Source organism: Apium graveolens, chromosome 2 (assembly GCF_009905375.1).
Source record: "Apium graveolens cultivar Ventura chromosome 2, ASM990537v1, whole genome shotgun sequence".
NCBI classification, from domain to species: Eukaryota; Viridiplantae; Streptophyta; class Magnoliopsida; order Apiales; family Apiaceae; genus Apium; species Apium graveolens.
In genome coordinates, this window is record NC_133648.1 from 319,958,008 (window position 1) to 319,979,034 (window position 21,027).

Below are 21,027 nucleotides of genomic sequence, written 5' to 3' on the forward strand. Positions count from 1 at the left end.
GAAGGGAATTCACTTAACAAAACTGCGTAATGAAGAGAAATAGGAGTTCGTCCCTCCTCATCATAATCTATCTCAGTAAGAAAATTGGTTGCTTTTAGGCCCTTCATTCTGGAACTCCCACAAAGTATATAGCATATGACTACATCTACATGAGCTTTATTTGGAAACATTACTTATATGCAAGAACAAAGTTACAGACCAAATAAAAAATTAGTTCATCCATAAGACTGCATATATATTATTACTTCAAGAATTTTCCAGTACATAAATCACCACACATACATCATAGTATCCAAGTGAAATATTACACTTTTGCTGTCTCTTATGCGCATCCACCTTTGCAGGGAATATCAGTGCAGCGACACACAGGTCTACCAGAGGCTTCCCAGCCATTATAGCCACGTTCCAAAACCATCACATTCTTTATTCCCACGTCTTCATTTAATTCTGAAAGATAGTCGACAAACTTTCTAGCACATTTTGGACCACGGACCTATAAAAAGAATAAAAAACAAAACGTGATCAAATCTATGTTTGATGCTTCTCCTTGTATAAACATGTCATGAACAAAATATGGAATCAGATAGGAATAGGTCAGTTGAAAAGAAACATATAAGCAAACATATACAGCATGTAAAGTTTGTGCTGAGAATTGTGCAAGCTACAAAAATATATAGATTTTTCAGTTTAATGTTACTACTCATTCTTTTGTTGAAACAGTGAGATTAATTTGTTATCATGCAAGGTTGCAATTTGCAAACGTTCAAAACACATTTTTCCACGACAAGATTCAAGAATGATCCAATAGATAATCGATTTCCAACTATGACTTCAGTATTTCACCAACCAATTGAAGTCTAATATACCACTGAATAGTACTAATCCTGAATTTAACATTGATGTTTTGTACTTCTGAACCATGAATGTATCGAAGATTAGTGGCACCAATGCATAGTCTTTAATCGCTTGTACTGCATATGGAGAAAAGGCCCGCTTGGCTTACCTTAGAATAATTCTTGTTACTAAAAAGTTATATTGGTGACTAATAGTAAGATTTTGTTATAACAATATAGCATACTTTACCAATTATGACACATGACAAAATATTATTGCAAGTGACATGTAGAAACCGCACCGCAACATTAATTATAGTCAGGTCATATTACAATTTATCAAAAATAAGACCCTAAAATAAGCCTCCTTTCTAATTTTTAAAATTTAAATTATAAAAGGTGTTGTAAAAAGTGGCATACCGACTCCCTAGGTGATAGGTGGATTTTATATTTACTTGGAACACTTCATTTCAGGCTTAAGTTGGTGTTTTGGACTCAGGTATCTGGTGTTTTTGATATGGTGTTTTTGATGTGTTTTTGCATTGCAGACATTAGTTGGAGGAAGAAAGAAGTTTGTTTTTGCATTGCAGGCATTAGTTGGAGGAAGAAAGAAGTTTTTCAAGGAATTATGCTGAAAAGAGATCATAATTGGAAGTCTAGGTCATTCTCAAGTTAAAGAGAATCTCGTTATCTTCGCGTGGGCAGTTGAATCGTCAAATTCCGATGAACAGAGCTCAAGTTATGGCCAAAAGAAGAACAGCAGAAAAATCCAGAAAACCCGCGCGCCCGCGCCCTGTTTCTGCCGAGAACTTGCGCGCCCGCGCCCAAACCCGCGCGGCCCTTTTTGCCAGAATCCTGATTTTAGTAGAAATTGAAGTTTTGGAGAGTCTAGGTCCATCCGGGGCCTATATATACCCATAATAATTCGTTTTTAATAACAAGGAGCCAAGGGGAGAGCAATACGAAGACCTAGAGAGCACAAGACGGCTACGGAGAAGAAAACTTTTGTATTTTTCAATATAGTTGATACTTCGGATGCTTATTTTCGATTTGTCTTTAAACCCTAGTACTCTTATATTGTTTATTATCATGTTTTCATTAAAACCTATGGTGACGATAAGTTCGATTATGAACTAATCGTTGTCATGGGGTTCTAACGGATTTATTTATGGATTTCAATAGTTAATTGTTTTATAATCTTTAGTGTGTGGTGATTTATGATTTCCTAGTTTGGTTGTGCTTATTCGTCTTTGATGCGTAGCTAACATCTAAGATTGTTTGTTAATCTCTATTGAAGCGACAGTGAATATAGAGGTTTAGAACTTGCCATGCTAGCATAGGTTTATGTATGAATTGACATGCATAATTCGTGGGTAATTTTAACCATCTTATTCACCCTATGTAATCACGATAGATAACTTGTTCTTAAACCATTATGTTTTCAATCTTTATAGACATATAAGGACTAAACATAATTGGTGTCTATTCAACTTCTATCTTAATTATGGATATTTGATAGTAGGGTATACGTATAACGAAAGTTAGCGTATACTAATTTCGTGTAATCTAATTAGTTGTCATCACCATCACATGCTAAGGTTAAAGACATAAACTTTGAATGAAGTATTTAATGAAGTTAGAATCCCATGTTTATTCTCATATAAGTAATTCAATCTTAATTCTCTTAGTTAATGCTATTTAGTATAATCTCTTAGTTAAATCAAAACTCAATTTGTTATTTGTCTTAGCATTGAACGATAACCATACATTGTTGCATAAGTGCATAATCTGAAATTAACCTAAACCAGTCCCTGTGGGAACGAACTTGACTTAAATCTTATACTACTTGTGATCGCGTACGCTTGCGTGTATTTTCGCGTTAGAATTTCAGCGAACACTTGGTACTATGCGGTGAGTAAATAAATACCAAGATCTTTTGAAAAATGGGGCAATGTTTTTTAAAAAAAATGAAATTAGGCAAAAGGCAAAGTTGGGTGATTAACTGTTTTTGGGAAATAACTAAATAAAAAAATCTAACTTATCCCCGCATTATCTCTAGAAGTTACTTCACCTTCTAGACTCACCTAGCAATTTTAGAAATCATGAAGGACAAAAGAAAGGTTTAACATGGGAACAATTAGAAAAACTCTGGAAGCCAATTAGATAGTTTATTTGCTACGTATTAATGTAGGATAATAATCTTGAGTTATCTATTACCCAATAGAGTTTGATTTGAGTTTAAAAAAAAAGAAAAAGTCTAGTCTTTTATATATAGGTAATTTAGAGTATATTTTAGTCAGAGACTATAATTATTGAGATTGTTTTATCGTTGTCTCAAAGTTCTCTTACGAGAATGAGTTCTTTTTGAAATGAAACCCCTAATAGAATCACCTGCCTCCCCATCAAGAACACTACTTACTTTGAAGTATTTAGTCTTGACTTTAAACTTGTGAATTAGTTTTGATATGAAACAGATAGGTCACCAAATTTGACAGAGGTCACCAAATTTGACAGTGAGAGAGAAAGAAGAATGGTGGTGAAAGTACAATTAGGGATGTACCAATTTAAATCAGTGCCAAAACAAAAGATAACCTCTACACTGGGACAGGTGGAGTTTTACAATATACTACCTAGGTTAAGATGGTAAAGAAGGAAAATGTAAGATGGTAAAATTCATGATTTCTTCAATAGATATATAGATGTTAATGTAATTGTTTCTCTAATAATAATATTCCTCTTTGAACTCGAAAAATGTAAATTAGGGTTAATCTGCATCGAAATGTAAACTAAAATATTTGAGATTAGGTAAAATGTACTTAACGAAATCACTCTGAGATTATTACAAAACGAAACTTTCTAACATTAGAAATGTTGGCTTCTAATTCTAAACAATCAGAACTAATCCACATGAATCTATGACACAGTAAACTTGAAATATTGATGAAATTATATCAATTAGTAGCAAATCATGAACATATATACACAAGGAGAAACAATATTAAAATTTAATAGGGATTTGATAAACTAACTCATTTTGTTCTTAACTCACCAGAATAACAAAAGGGGCTGGTTTATCAAATCCCTGGTAAATTTTAAAACCGTTTCTTCCTATATATATTTAGTTCATCATTTCCTACTAATTGATTTAATTTCATCAATAGTTTGAGTTATTTACTGTCTCGTAAATTCATGTGGATTAGCTTGCGATTGTTTAGAATTAGAAATTCACATTTTAAAAGTTAGAAAGTTTCCTTTCGTACTCTCAAAGTGATTTCATCAAGTCCATTTTATCTAAGCTCAAATATTTTAGTTTACATTTCGATGAATATGAACCCTAATTTACATTTTTCGAGTTAAAAAAGAATACTATTATTAGAGAAACGATTAAATTAACATCAATATTTATATATCTTATTGAAAAAAACATGAATTTTACCATCTTGCCCTTTTCCTTCTTTGTTACATTATGTTTTCTATTGAAGTAAACAATTAGGTTGTTTGGTTGACAGACATTTAAATGGGTGGGAAGTAACAACTGACATAGTTGTTTGGTCGGACAAAATAAGGGTATTAGAATTATCTAGGAACTCCCGATACCTATACAACGTGGGAAGTCACTTACCCACCCCTACATAGGTTGTCACACTTCCACACGTCCTTATTCTAAAAAAAAATCATAAATTGTCAAGTAAAGTCGAATATATACATCTGCAAATAATATATAACTTTTTATTATTTTTTTTAGAAACTAAGAAACATAATAAGTATAATATAGGTGTTAATGATACTTTTTAATATTCATTTTTATACACGTGTAATATTATTTCATATTTAAAATTTTAGTTAGCATAGGGGTTTGTAATTAGAAACATTAATATTTAAATCCAAATTTTTATTATTATTTCAACCTCGGTTTTATTTAAAATTTAAAAGGTACACTTATATTTAACTAAAATATTAATGATAATAACAATAATTTCAAGTCATTTTTTATAATACTAGTAATAATGTTTGTTAAGACAATAATAAAAAAAATTGAAAAGACATTATGTATAATTATTTTTTCTTTTAAATTTTACATATTTCAAAAATTAAGATAAACACTAATAGTTATTAGTAAAAAATAATAATGAATAATTAAAAAAATTGTTAGAAAAAAAAAAGAAGAAATAAGTTAGGTAATTACAATACCCGTTGTTAACCAAACAAGTTTACCAAACTTCCCAGGAAGTCTATATAGAAAGGAAGTATAAATTCCTAGGTAAATTAGTTCATGGCTGTAACCAAACAAGCACTCTTTAAATTTATTATTTTGAAGAATGTTTTTTAAAGTGTAGTGAACCGTTCTAGAGGAGTAAAGAACTAATCGGGTTCTGGTTCAAAACAGCACTACAGGAAAGCTGGCCCTCAAAATGCACTCTCCTAACGCAACTACAGCATGCCTTACTACAGGATGCACAGTTAGGTTATGTCACTTGTATAATTACTTAAAGATCAGCACCATTAATGCATACTTTACCCACGTTAACCGTAGTAACGCATCAGACTATTTAGTTCATCAAAACTAACGCATCACATATTTGTGTTAAACATAATAACACATGATAGGTTTGCGTTGACTAGAAGCTGTGTCCTACCTGTCGTTATCACTTCGCTTCACATACTGACTAAGAAATGGGACCCCACCTATGTGCCTTGACTGCTTTTTCCGCTTGGCTACTTCGTTTAACCCGTAGTATGGGTTTGTTGTGAGGGATATTAACGCAAGTGTTATAATCATTAGGTATGTGCTACTGAAGGGCCATACTTGGAGTTGGTGCTATTTTGGACAATTAACTCTATTTTGGTGCTATTTTGGTCATTATCCCGAACTAATCAGGGACATATGTCACATATCTAGAATTTATTGGCAGTAAGGAAAAATTATGAAAGAATTTTTCTTGTTTTAGCTAATGAGAGGTAAAAATATATTACAAGTGTTGTGATTAGAACCTAAGCAAGGCTGCAAGTCAAAAAACTAGCCACTATAACAATAACACTTTTTGGAAAGTTGAAGCTTAGGGCGTATATTGTAGTAAAACAAGTAAACCGAAAAAGTGAAAAGGAGGACAAGGAATAGATCCTAGGAACCAAAATCCAGGAAGTGAACCAAGAAGTTGGGGGGGGGGGGTTCATTCGGCTATTACTACTATATAAGAGATACCTACATTTCTCAGAAGTTAGTGTGGATAGTAAATTCGTCCCTTGTGCCAATTATGACAGTGTACTAAAATTCTGTAAATTGACGATCATAATTGTCCATCATCGAAAGAATTAGCTATTGTGTAAACAATGACTGTGAGTCCCGTCTAATCTATTTTACTAGTAAATGATGCATCTATAGCTATTACCCTAATCCTCTGTCACATTTCTGACCATTCACATCTTTCATTCCCCGCCAAAAACCACAAGCCATACATCTAATCCGAAGAGCAATCTAAATAACCTATACATTGTCTAAAAAAAATTCCGCAACATTAAAATCACCTAACCCCTTACCTAACAATCCGTAAAAACAAGCAACTAACCAACTAAATAGCAACATAAAAAATAAACACGAATCAGTACAAGAAACAATTCAATTTCACCAATTTTCGATACACGAAAACTTAACAATAGACCTGACTAAGAGCACAATGAAACACAAGGGTATCTTTGTCTTTGACAGCTTCGACGAGCTTCGGCAATTTCTCGCGAAAAGTATCACTAGCAAAGTGGAGTGATCCAGCTATATGGCCATCATAACCCCTCTCATCATCCCTGTTTTTATTCATATATAAATTATTGAATGAATTAGCATAAATAAAAATAGATTGAATTAAAGAAAAAGAAAAAAGACAGAGATGTGTGTTTATTACCGGACATCTATAACAGCTATGTTAGGGCGAGGTTTGAGATTGAGAAACTGGGAGCTGGTTACGTATGTTATTGTCTTTCCAGCCATCTCTCCTCTCTCTCTCTCTCTCTCAACCTCTCTCTCTCCTTTTTTTTTCTTTTTCTTGTCAATCAATTGTAATTTGCAAGTATCTCTTATATAGAAATCGGCCGATTTTTCAAAAATCGCCGATAAATCGCTCAAAAATCGGTCATAAAATATTGATCTGATTTGACTGATTCTCGATAAATCGTAAATCAGTACATCAACCCAATAATTCCGATTTCCGAAATCTGTAACACTGGCAAGCATTATTAGTAAATACAATTTTTTGCAAGAAAAAACTGCCAAAAAGCCGTTTGGAGAAACGTTTTTTGTATTTTTGGAAAAGCTGTTTTCGGATTTTGCATCAATTTCAATATCAAACCTTCTTAAAAATATTATTTTTATATATTATATCTCAAAATATACGTAAATTAAAAAAAATTATCAAACAGTTATCTAATGACAGCACTATTTCTCAGAGCACTGCAGTTTTCAACTACACTCCCAAACAGAGCTCTAATCGGTTTACCTACTCATTTAGGATTAATCAAAAATCGGGGATTAATCAAAATGATTAATCAGAATGAAAATTAGATGTATTTTAATATCAAAATATTATTTAATATATTTTTATGATTATATTGATTATTTACTAACAATATATATATATATTTATTATATTATAAATTTTATAATTATTCATATTAAAATGAATTTAATATTTTAATTTTAAAATTAATATATATATCCCGATAAAAAAATCGTAGAAGGATTAATCAAAATTTTAAAATCGAATCAGTCGGCCACGTTATAACGAATTAATGGAGGATTAATCGATTAAATAGGAGGTTTTCTTATAAAAGTGTGACAACTTTTGTGGCCGAAGCCCAATACATAAATGGACACCTTCATTTTGTATAGTTACAGTTTTTCTTTGATCCCTGTCTGGCCAACGGACTTGATATATTGGGCTTTAAGCTGATGTTAATTTTCATGATTATAAAAATCGGTTGATTTTTCAAAAATTTGTTAATGAATTGTTTAAAATTTGTTTGAAAATTTTTGTTCAATGATCGATTTTCAATAAATTACCCGGTTTTTAAAAAAATTGTCCGATATATGACCGTAATCGAATAGTTCCGATTTTCAAAATCTAATACTCATTTTTAAGTAATTTTATAGTTTTGTTAAAAAAGGAACTTTTTCTTTGTCAAGAATGAAAAAAATTTATTGATAAAATTTCGAAATACAAAAGAGTATATCTTCCAATCACCAAGTTCATCATCTAACCGTAAGGCACGCAAGTTGCCTCCGGACATTTAAACAATAAAAACTTAATGTATGAAATAGATAACCCACGAGAAAGGCCTCGTTAAAATCTCGCAAAAAACTATGTGGGAGAAAAAACTCAGTGAGGAAAAGGAGTGTCCTCTATAACTCACATTTATACAAAATTAATAATAAATATTGTCTTCCGATAACTGCAAGAAACTCTCGTATCATCATTATAAAACTAAACTGTTATGTGCTTCAAGATCCCTTGTTAGATTATTGTGACATAAAGTCTGAAAAAGAACTAAAGTACACTCTTTCAATTATCCTGAAAATAAGAACAAATGAAACAAGAAAAATATATTAAAAATAAAACAAATCTACATATAATACGATATTAAAATAAAATAAAATATAACCAGACGATATATTTGGTTAGACACAAATTTTGATAATAGGAAACAATCAGTCGTTAAAGACTCATAAAACCAATAAATGGTCAAAAGCCATCATATATAACACTCCTGTATTGGCACTGAAAAGTCATCTTACATAACACATCATTCTATAAATTAAGTTTTGTAGTCCATTTATGTTAAAATTAATGCCCCTTAAATTTTTTTAAAAACATAATAATGCACAATTTGAAAAATGTTTCTTCAAAAATATTAATTAAAAACCGTTACTGAAAAAATTAGCCTCATCCAAGTCAAAAACCAATATAATTAAAAGACGTTAATTAATAAAACATAAAGTTTCATTCAAAAAAATTAACTCCTATAATAAGAACATTAAAGAGATAATAACTACTATCCTGTAAAAAGTTAAAAAACCAATTGACATAAATTTTCCTAAAAATGAACCTAGCCAAAAAACTTTTATAAATTAAAATCAATTAAGGAAATATTTTAATCCTAATCAATAACACATTAAAAGCATATAAACACATCAATTACTAAAATAAAAAGAAAATTATAAAAATATGAAATCCCACTAATAAAAACTATATTAAGGTACAAATACATATATATAGGATAAATATATATACATATACATACACTAGAGTATTAAAAGTAATCAAACCACATAAAAATAACTCAATAATTAGAAAGCAAAATTCAAATTATGTAAACGTTAATTTAAATTAAAACACAATAAATGTATCATTCAACATAATATCAATCGTAACTGAAAAATTAAATGCATTTAAATTTTATAACCAAAACTATAATTACTCTCAAAGAATAATACGAAAACCTAATAATATGAGATACAATTGTTAAACAAAACGCGATAAAAAAACACAGAAAAACAAAGTGTTTGCAATCAAACGGATAATGACATATAAAACAAATAAAACTAAACAAATAACATCATCTTCCAGTAAGGCCAAAAATCAACAATACAATTTTCAGAACGCATCACGAATATTGAGAAACAAAACTGATATTCAAGAGATCAAGGATGTACATTATTTTTAACAAATATTACTTTTAACAAATATGTAACAAATATAATCTACTAGAAGTTAAAAAAGACAAAAAGAAATAAGAAATGAATATCTTTCCTATTTACGAAAAAATTAAGATAAACTGCACTAAAAAACAATTCGGAGGGCAGTAAAACCTTACTAAAAACAGAAGATCTAAACTATAGAAAAAGTAAATTTATGATATTCCGTAATATTATGTAACAAGATGGAGAACGTAATATATTTATAATCGATTATAAATATGATTTTAATTTCATACCTGATATGTACATTACATACAAGATACTATATGTAATTAAAGATCACCATTAATAAATGTTGATCTTAGTAGCACAACGATCTTCCATAAGTCCTCCGGGAAGTACTTCGAATATTTTTGCTGAAGAAATCAGTATATTGAGTTAGGTGATAGTTTGTCAGGATGCAGAGTCCCTTGAAATCACATATCTCTTACATTTCTTTGAAGTTTCCTTATTTATTTGTTAAATGTTAAATCTGTAATTCGACCACGTAGCACCACCATACAATCATCGCCAAGCCAGACAACAAATTGAAAGGGTGCAGGAATTGAGGAAGAGTTGGATAAATAAATTAATACGTAGTAAAGTGAAACAAATCGTATGAAACTTGGGCCAAGACTTACCAGAACATCTCCGATATAGGTTGCTAACAAAGTTGACAAATCATAATAAATTATTAAATATATTATTCCCTCCGTACCAAAATACTTTTCCCGTTTTGACTTTTGTCACTGTTCACGTTAAGCGATTGACTATTAATTTACGGTTAATCTATAAAATCAAACATAGTCATAAGTGATCTTATTGTATTCGTGTTTACGAGTACTTTAATACAGTGAAATTTTTATATTTAATACAAATATGAAATTAAAGATATTAACAATAAAAAATGTGCATTGACAAACGTGTCCGACACAAATGGGAAAAGTATTTAGGGACAGAGGGAGTATTTTTTAATTTTCTCTCACATCCATTTCATTCTTGGCAACATCTATTAAAATTTTACTCTAATAGTTAAGCAACTTTAAAGGTTGTCCATGTGATCCCTCTATATTAATTTTATATTTAGTTCAATATAAAAGTGGGTTGAGTAATATACATTTTAGATGTTTTTTTATGACTTTTTGCTAATTTAGTAAGTTGCCAAAGGTCGTTAAGTTTTGGCAAACCTGGTAGACAACCTTTTGGTAACCTCCCAACTCCCATAGGTAGGCAACCAAGGGTGTCATGCCGCATAAACTTTGACAACCTCATTGGCGACCATGTTGGAGATGCTCTTGGCAACCCCCCAACTCCAATAGGCAGGCAACGAAGGGTGACATGCCACATAAGTTTGACAACCTTATTGGCGATCCCTATTGGAGATGCTCTAGGCAACCATCCAACTCTAATAGACAGGCAACGAAAGGTGACATGCCACATAAGTTTGGCAACCTCATTGACGACCCCTATTAAAGATGTTCTTAGGAATAATCAATTGGAATAAAAAAAAGGAAATAAATCATGTGCGGTTAATTGTTTTCCGTGTGTTATTTGAAACTAGTCTAAATTCTAAAAGACAAAAACACTTCATTTTATAAAATGACAACTTTGATACCTTCTTTCACTAACGGCTGCCCTTTTTCCCATTTGTTTTATCTCCACTTTCTTTATTGCCTTTAAAGTTGTTTTCAAATATCATTTTCTACACACATCATATAAAATAAATACACAAGATGTTGAGAAACTCACTAACAAGTAAAGCAACATAGAGGCAAGTGTATAAAGAATTTAACAAGTTTAGGCCAAGACCACAGTTAACAAAACAAAACATGCAGGTAAACAAAATCAGTAACTGAAATAACGTAGAGAGAAAGAAAGATGTACCTGAAACCATAGCTTTCAACAGTGACTGAAATAAAGGTTTACAGATACAAAACGCCAAGAAAATGATTACAGCTGAGTCACCAGGCCTTACTCGAAGTCCTGGCTGCTCTTGAAGAGATTATTGCCCCCTACCTGCTGCGTTTGGGATGTACGCAATATCTCCACCAGGATAAAACAGCTCGGAGTTTATGTTAACAGCAGCAACAAAACCTCCACTTCGACCAGCACCTCAGTCGCCGGAAAATATCAGCACTTCAGGACTTATGGGAGAGAAATGCAGAGAGGTTGAAGAGAAGAGATGAGAATGTAGTGTATAGTATTCATTCAGTTTAGCCTCTATTTATAGGAGAGGAAAAATGAAACTGTCCACACACTTAATGTCTGAATTAAACTGCTCCATTAATGAAAAAATCAAAACTGATCAGATTTTGAATTCATAAATGAAAAAATCAAAACTGAACAGCTTTTGAATTTAAATTATTTGTAACAGCTTTTCACATTAACACCCACATTATTATCAGAACTTAAGTTAAGATCTGATTCGACTCATCAGTACTTAAGTTCTGATTCGACTCATCAGTACTTAAGTTCTGATTCTGATATCAGAACTTGTTAAGTTCTGATTTTATTCATCAGTTCTTAAGTTCTGATTCTTATATCAGAACTTGTTACAGATCAGATTATTTGCAGGTTCAATATATTTAGACTACTTAGCCTATTTCAGAACCCAGCCCAATAATCCAATCACCGATAAATAAATTCGAATTAAAATAATTCTCAAATAAATAAAATCCTCGCCCAGGTCGCCTCGCGTACGCGAGACGCCGAGACATTCGCCCAAATCGCCCAAATCGCCCTTCGACCCGACCCGGTCCGGTGCGGTGCGGGGCGCGCGTGTGTGTGCGCGCGCGTGAAGCACACAACAACACAATGGACCATCACACACCTTAGTAGTTGTATACTACTCATGTGGGTAATACCATATAAAGCACACAACCCCCTTTATTTATTTCAATGTGGGACAAACATTCTCAAATTTTCCAAGCTACTTTCAACTCTCATTTCATATGGATTTCATTAAGAAAATTCTTAAAACCATACATGAAAATTTAAGTTCAAATATCATTGAACAATTTCCAATCATTAGATTTTAGGATTAACATCAAGAACATAATTAAATTAAGCTCTAAAATCCTAATTTTCTAACACAAGATTTGTGTACAAGAATCTTAGTTCAATTATAAATTGGTGTTGGCAATGATGAAATATTAGGGAGGAATATAAAAAATGAGAGAAAATTATAACTCAGCTTTCGTGCCTGATATTCTATCAAGTAATTGGTCGATATTATGGTGTTAGAATAAGTTTAATTAACTGTTAAATCGATAAATTACTGGGAATTTATAAAAAAACCCATATTTTTGAATTTATTTATAAAAATACGGTTAATATTGCATATGAGGTTGCAGAGAAAATTGCTCGAAATTGCATATCAGATTACAATGTTGCATTTCATGTTGCATATAAGGTTGTAAATGTTGAACACATATTTTTGAAAATAATTTATGCAATATGGGTATTTTTGAAAAAACCCCTAAATTATTTTGTAAGATCATTAATGATCTGATCCAAAATATTATAATTATCTGAGCAAAAGATTTATATTGAAGTAAAATTTCGTATCCCAATACTAATTTTAACTATGCAATTATTGGAATTTTCAAGTTATATTTTCAAATATGTTCTAATTTTAGTAGGAGCCTAATATAATATATACCTTGTGTTTTACGTTTGAAGTAAGATGACAAAAGAGTAGACCCATGAAATAAGTTTGTGATTTTACCAAGTCATCCTATTTTATTATCTTCTTCAGACAGCACATTTCAGGCTCATCAGTTCTTGTTAAATATGAATACATAACTCATTTGATTTCACTTGTCTACTTGACAAAGTTTATAAATAAACATATATGTTGTAACTTATTGGTGCTATATTATGAAGGCAAGTGACTCCAATATGTTAGCAGAATCAGATTGCAAGAGTTTATGTGACCTGGTTTTGGAGCTACAAGCATCTGCTGATGAGGTTTCTTCAAGAGTCAGTGATTTCGTCTGATTTCTCAGACGAAATCATTGATCAGAAGCCCAAAGTGTGAATCGTTGCACGTTAAGCAAATTCAGGAAGTTACTCAGAATGTTGGAAGATCACTAGGCCTTGTTCTGTTTGCAGGACATGATATTTTGATTGATGGGAAAGATAACATCAGGTCTTTGCAGAAGGAAATGATGAATGCAAGGTTTGGCAGTGATGCTGTCAGCTGTTTTGACTCGAAATCTGAGGAGATTGTGGAAGAGTTTGGTACTGAGGAGGATACGGAGGATGAAATCATTGACGCGAGATCTGGAGGAGCAGAAGGAAGCCGTGGGGTTGTTGTCCACGCTTTCTGATGTATCTGCGGTTAGGAGAAGGATTGGAAGAATCCAGGGGTGCATTGTTATGCTGGTTGCTATATTTAACGGAGAAGATGAAGTAGCTTCAAATGATGCAGGGAAACTGCTAAATACTTTGTCTAACAATACTCAAAATGCTCTGCATATGGCAGAGGCTGGTTACTTTAAGCCACTAGTTCAGTACCTAAAGGAAGGTAAGTAATGAACCTAGATTGTTTTCTAGTACTAATGTACTACAATCTCATTTAGGCTTCAAAACAGTTTATTTAATAATCTAATGGAGTCTATTGATGTCTGTCAGGTTCGGACATGAGCAAGATCCTTATGGCAACTGCGCTTTCAAGAATGGATCTAAGAGATCAAACAAGAGCTTCAATAGGAGAAAATGGGGCAATTGAACTGCTTCAATTGGGATAATCAGTAACTTGCCTGTTAGGGAAAAGAAAGCGACAGATACACTTAAAAGAGCAAATTTACTACCAATTCTAGTTACGATAGTGGACTCGAGCCAGGGAATATTAACAAATGCAATGTCGAGGTTATTTGAAAGCATATCAGCTATACTGATTCGCTTCACTACTTCTTCTGACAAAAAGCTACAACATTACTCTGCTGAAAATGGAATCATTCCGGTGCTAGTGAAATTACTATCAACTGGATCAATACTCACCAAATGTAATGCTGCAACAGCTCTAGCTCATTTATCACAGAACACAGTATCCTAGAGAAAAACAAGAAAGCCAAGTTGGTTATGTGGCTCACATACGGGAACTGCATTTTGTGAAGTCCATAATGGTAACTGTTTTGTCAAAAGTACTTTCTGCATGGTTAAAGCAGACGCAATTCGTCCACTTATCCGAATATTGGAAGGTAAAGAAAGGGAAGGTAAAGAAAGGGATGCAGATGAAGCAGTTCTTATTGCACTCTCCACACTTCTACAATATGAAATATCGGAATCAGGAAGCAATTATATTGCAAAACTATCCAGTGTCCAAGCCATTATAAAAGTTTTGGAGTTTGGAACCGTAAAGGCTCAACAAAAAGGGTTATGGGCGTTGGACAGGATTTTTAAAACTGAGGTTCACAGAATAGAGTATGGAAACTCTGCTCAAGTGGTACTTATTGAGCTCGCCCAGAAGGGCGATCTTAAATTGAAACCTACAGTCGCTAAACTATGGGCCCAGCTCGAGCTATTGCAACCTCAGTCAAGTTACTTTTAAGAAATAGTGCATCAAGTAAGATGAAAAAATGATTTGTTGTTCGGTATGTTTATACTTGGGTTTCTAGATATTTATAGCTTACTTGTTTGGCTTGAGAACTTCTATCAAGTACTAGAAATGATCAATATCTTTTGTAAGTAAAGGAAGAGTGAAAGAAAGAAATGTTGATATGTTTTTTGGGTGCACACCTACTTGTTACTTTTTACGGCTTCTCAATTTTTTGCCTGTAGATCTCCAAGGATATTTGCACAGTTTCTGATTTTATTTCAACACATTGCAAGTTTTTAAGATCTAGATACTTTATCAGAGAGCCAAGGTGTAACCAGAAATGAGCTGGACATATTTCGTGTGGAGTGTATTGAGTAATGTTTCATTGATGCACCATACATTCAACATGCTTGTGAGTGTCGATCACAGGTAGGGCAAGTTTAAGTATGCGCATAAATTTTGATTTACTAACCTGCTGATTTGATCAAGTGAAGATTACTCGGTCAAGTCCTTTCTGGTTCTTAGACTGCAGACCTTTATCAACATCGACCTAGTAATAAAAATTATCAGATTTAGAAACACTAGAGAAAAACAAAGAGCTAGAAAACAGTAACTATATAATCAAATTCGTTCCCATAAAGCAAGCAAACAAAGCAAACAGCAGAATTGCAATTCTCAGATGGCTTCTCATGTACATCAAAATGCTCCAATTGTTAATCTTTTTGTGTTTACTTGTTAATATTTGTTTGCATTCTGTAACAATTAGTACAAGGTTGTCACATTTTAATCATCTAAGAACTCTTTATAGTACAAGGAGATCAATGCATTCAAGTCAGAGGATACTAATGTGCTCTGCCGGAACTATTTAGAATTAATGAATCAAGTTCTATACATTACGATCAAATTTACCAAAAAAAGCACATCACTCATTTGCTACTTCAAATTATTCACTCGAGTGTGGATTAGTTTACAACAACTATGCTTTGGGGCAGACCAAAAATGTCAACAGCCAGATCTTAAACAAAGATAGAGTAATATTTATGCAGTAGATGATCTTGCAACATTTGACAAGGTTTTCTTTATATAAAAAAATTCAGATACAACAGAGTTTCGCCATATGGAAATCATCTACTTGCACCATTGTCCAGAGTATTACTATGGAGCAATTAAACATACCATATACAAGCTTGGCATTACAACATACAAGTATCTACTTGGGTATCTCAAAATGTACTTTTATCGCAGGAGATTCAATAATAAGTGCCTGCATATCTTCATAATATGTTTCTAGGAGATTGTCATTTGAACCTGAGGCGTGCTCTTTTTCCTTGAGTGAAGTTGGCATGGGATGCTCCTTTTGTTTTTCAACACTGTTGGACATATCATCATGGAACAACTTCAGTGCATCAGATGTAGAAAGACCATTAACAGAGTCGTGTAGGTGAATGAACTTATTTCTCTGTTCCTCGGATTCAACCAACCTCTTCTTAACCTCATCCGGAAGGCAGGCTAGAGCACTTCAACAACGTGAGACATGGAAAAACTAAGTTAAAAATTTCCGAATTCAATCAACTTGCGAAGTATTAGAGGAAGCATAGGCTTTGTTTCTAGCATTAGAAAAGAAAATGTCCATTTACCTACTAACACCTCTAACAAGACCCCACTTGTATCCAACAAAGACAGACTCACTAAAACCAGTATTGAAACCTTCTTGTGCAGAAGCTTCTTTCCCAGCCATGAGACCATCTCGGTATCCAATCTGTTTATTAAAAAGGAATTATAATATTCAGTTCAGATACATTTTTGACAGCATTACAGGAAACTATCAAAGAAATCCATATAAATAGACTTCCACATATAAATATTCAGTTCAGATTGAGGATTAAGTGATCTGAATAGAAAGCAGGGATTCTTTGGTAAGCCAAGGAATCCCCGTATCCCCACGCACCCTCGTATCGGATACTCAGATTCTTGAAGATGCTTAATTACTCATAATATCCCACCTCAATTTTTTCTTTTACACAATTTGTACAACAAAATTAAATGATTTGACATAAATTGTTGTGATTTTGATGCTTATATCATATATTTGTATCAATTTGTACAAAATTATTAGTTTTGCTACTAGATTGTCTCATTCTTACCATCAAATATATATTTATAATATTATTATGTATGCCGTATCCCGCCGCACCCGAATCCCTATAATTTTGAATTTACCGAATGCCTGTATTCCCGTACTACGTACCCCCGAACCCGCACCCACACTCGTGCTTCTTAGGATCTGATGAATAAATCAGTGTGTAAAGTTACCGTGTGGAACTGATCTCGCCTCCTCTGCCATTCCCTATCCAAATCAGATTCTGTTCCTGATTCATTGTTTGAACCATTCCATGACAATCCATCTTCAATCCACAAGTCATCCTCATGGGAATCTATAGCAACATAAATGTGTTTTTTTTTAATGAACTTGTAAAAAGAGGATAGGTAAAAAAATCAAGGATAATAAGGGCTGCTAGAACTTGTGAAAATCCTTTAAAAAATAAATATTCCTAAAAAACACTGGAGGAGGAAGACCCTAGGCACTAGACATTTTGATTGCAAAATAACATGCGATCAAGGGTCGGGCAGGAAAATATCAAAGCCTAGTGCTATACCAATAATCAATAACCTATAAAAAACAATCAAGAAAGAACATCTTTAAGAGTATATAATTCATACAGATTATAGGCAAATATATACAACATAATATATTTTCAAGAACTTAATACTGATTACACAACTGAGCACCAGAATAACTCAAGGTACATGATTAATTATCATATCAAAATGTTTTACTTTAAAACTATTTTAGGTACATTTCCAGATGTCTTTTTCCTGTTCAAGACTTACCATAACCATTCAAGATTTCACCTCATTAAGTAATGAAAGGAAATTTCATTGCGGCATAAGTAAAAAATCTGAATTACCGGGTGGCGGGTACCTATTATTTTATATTGACCAGTAAGGATAAAACATCTAGTTAATCCTCAATCCTTAACAGACTATGTAATATACCACACATATAAATTGATCATTTACTATGCTGAAGTAAATCAGATGAGAATACATACCACTTGAATTGAAATGATTTGCTAAGGAAGTCGATTTTGAACCCACCTCACCATTCGACTGCTCCAATATCTCTGAATAGAGCTCATCAGCAATACTAGTTGTCATCTAAGCAATTATAACGTAAAGGTCAAAATGTGTCTTACATATCTAAAAAATGTTTTTTTTTCCTGATAATAGAACACACGCTAAATGGTGCTATAGACATTAGTAGAATGATATTACACTTTTCAATTTGCATGAACAATGGACATATGAGTAGTAACACGTATTGATGAAAGTTAGAGGTGATCCTAAATCCAGGTCTTCTGCTCTTTTATAAATATATACTCCCCTAATCAACGTCTAATATTTTAATATCGCAGAGCAGGGCATACTTAAATTTTGCATTAGCAAATTTGTAGGGGTAGGCTAAGTTGACCTCATCATCCATAACCCGAAGCAGTAGCAAGGGTGGAATTTAATCTAGATCCAATTTGGATAAAGAACACGCAATCAGCCTAGACTAAATCAGATTAAGTGCCAATTTGTCATACACTCGCTTGACCAAACTTTAGATTGTAAGTATTAGAAGATGACAGATTTCGGAAGGATGATATGCCCACAAATTAGAGAATCAATGCAAAATCTAACATAACCATGTGAGACAGGCAAGCCGAGAATAGATAAAAGAGTACAATCTATCTAATCGAATATCATAAAAAAAGAGTTTGATTTTATTAAAAAGAGTACTGTCTTGCTGATCAAATAGCGTAAATCAAAATGATAATAACAAACTTGCACTTTCTTCAAAAACAGTCCCTGTCGTTCCGCTGCAGGAACATCCTTAAACATTGGTAGAGTCTGAATTGTCCCGGGAGGCGGTGTAGTCGGGACACAAACTTCACTACTCCCCCCTCCTACATTACTAACTTGACCCCCTCGCGACGCGTGATTCACAGTAACACTAGGTATTGTTCCATCAACATCCGAACCACTTTCCGATTTCGAGGGCTTACGTTGCCCAATTTTAATTATCTTATTAAACATTTCCTCTCCACAGCAATCACAAACCCTAACCTAATCAATTTATATTATATCTATTATTTAATTTCCAATTTAATATTCAATCATTAATTCATATAATAATTATAATTGTTAACAGATCAACAATTCATATAATTATTGTAAAATTTAAGCACGTCTATCATCGAACATGTGTGTATATTTATATGTTATTTTATAGATAAGGAGAGAGAGAGAGAGAGAGAGCGAGAGAGAGAGAGGGAGAGAGAGGGAGGGAGAGAGAGAGCGAGAGAGAGAGAGAGCGAGCGAGAGAGAGAGCGAGCGAGAGAGAGAGAGAGAGAGATTGTACCGCTTGTAATCGCCGGTGAGAAAGACCGACGTCGGCGATCAATGGAGAGGGAGATAGATACGTAGAATGTATGTATACATTATGGAAGAGGACTGGGGAAATGAGGATGGATCCAGATGAATATGGAAAAGATAAAATATTTTGGCTTTTTTGAAGTTTTTTATTTGATTTACAAAATTATATTTTATAGTCATATAAATAATTGATATATTTTTCAAATAACAAATATTTAGTAATTTTTTGGTATATTTTAATCATGATTTTTTTTATCGCGATATCTGTTTTTTTTACAAATATTACTTATAATCTCATAAATGAATACATGTTTTAAGAAAATTTTATAATCAAACTTTTTAAATATTATGAGAATGAGCGAGAATCAAATACACGACTGCTTAGCCTTGTTGTATTAATGAAGTAAAGTAAAGGTATAATAAAAGTAAATAAAGTACCCTCAAATGAGTGGCACTCAAATTTTCGAAGGAACTTAACAATTAATTCCAGGAAATTTAATAATGACACTTCAAAGAAGAAAATGTTATATATCCAAAAAATGTTGAGATATCAATTATCAACGGTGATAAAGAAAAACTTTCGAAGAAATAAATTTTGGTAGGCGCCAATTTGAAAATAAAAAATTATAAATTCATCCGATGCACGGTTGTTTTTATCATTATATATTATAAATTCTAATCTACGTATATAATAGTTCCTACTGGCCCTTTTGAATAATAACTTCAACCCCATTTTAGCATTGTATCCATCAAATTGTAAAAAATTACCATATATGCCACCATGTTAGCTAATAAAACACATTTTCTACTTAAAACTTCCAAAAGAAGCTATGTTTTCAAATTTCAAATTTGGGAACATTCCTCTAAATAAATGTCTCAAACAAATTTCACTGATTCTGATCTATATGCTCTTCTTCTATCTATTCAAATTTCAAATCTTTTATTTATTTTATATACTACATACACTACGTATGTATTTGTTGCAGGTTATCTATTGCTGAGAAAGTGTTCGATGACATGCCTGAAAGAAAATGTTTTAAGTTTATAGTTATATTTTTTTGGAGATGCAGCATATTGTATGGGCGCAGATGAATCAGCTGGTGGATAAGTTCCAATTGCATTTTTAGAGCATGTGAAGGATGATTTTGTGTCTAAATATGGTAGTGGAAAAGGAGCTACAGCTCCTGCTAATAGCCTAACCAAGAAAAATGGGTATGTTATTTGATAATAATCATAACTAAAGTGCACAGTTTATCTCGCACTAATACTGCATTTTTCAGATCAAAATGAAGGAGCATATGAAATACTGCGTTGACCATCTATAGGAAATCAACAAATTGGCCAAGGTGAAGGCCCCTGTTTCAGAAGTCGAAGTTGTTATGATGGAGAACATAGAGAAGGTAAGTGGCTTTGTGGTTTAGTACTATGCAACTTTGCCTACTGAATAT

At 32.6% G+C, this 21,027-nt stretch overlaps 2 protein-coding genes and 1 pseudogene across 6 annotated transcripts; 1 reads left to right on the forward strand and 2 right to left on the reverse strand.

Annotated features, from left to right (window-relative positions):
- Positions 1 to 210: 210 nt before the first annotated feature.
- On the reverse strand, positions 211 to 6,891 carry LOC141709028 (dual specificity phosphatase Cdc25). Its single transcript, XM_074512915.1, has 3 exons — positions 6,731 to 6,891; positions 6,494 to 6,632; positions 211 to 493 (listed from the first exon to the last, which is right to left on the reverse strand). The coding sequence occupies exons 1-3, from the start codon at positions 6,814 to 6,816 to the stop codon at positions 323 to 325; spliced, it is 396 nt and encodes a 131-aa protein (XP_074369016.1). The 5' UTR covers positions 6,817 to 6,891; the 3' UTR covers positions 211 to 322.
- Positions 6,892 to 8,073: 1,182 nt separating this feature from the next.
- On the reverse strand, positions 8,074 to 19,702 carry LOC141709029 (uncharacterized). Of its 5 annotated transcripts, none has more exons than XM_074512917.1 (7): positions 19,566 to 19,702; positions 18,214 to 18,319; positions 17,414 to 17,535; positions 16,738 to 16,859; positions 16,409 to 16,617; positions 15,573 to 15,650; positions 8,074 to 8,392 (listed from the first exon to the last, which is right to left on the reverse strand). In XM_074512917.1, the coding sequence occupies exons 2-6, from the start codon at positions 18,317 to 18,319 to the stop codon at positions 15,640 to 15,642; spliced, it is 570 nt and encodes a 189-aa protein (XP_074369018.1). In that variant the 5' UTR covers positions 19,566 to 19,702; the 3' UTR covers positions 8,074 to 8,392; positions 15,573 to 15,639. The 5 variants fall into 5 exon arrangements, with proteins under 5 accessions (XP_074369018.1, XP_074369020.1, XP_074369021.1 ...); XM_074512919.1 differs by lacking the exon at positions 8,074 to 8,392 and adding an exon at positions 14,477 to 14,613; XM_074512920.1 differs by lacking the exon at positions 8,074 to 8,392 and adding an exon at positions 14,683 to 14,827.
- Positions 13,939 to 15,112, forward strand: LOC141704926 (U-box domain-containing protein 44-like; annotated as a pseudogene).
- Positions 19,703 to 21,027: the final 1,325 nt, after the last annotated feature.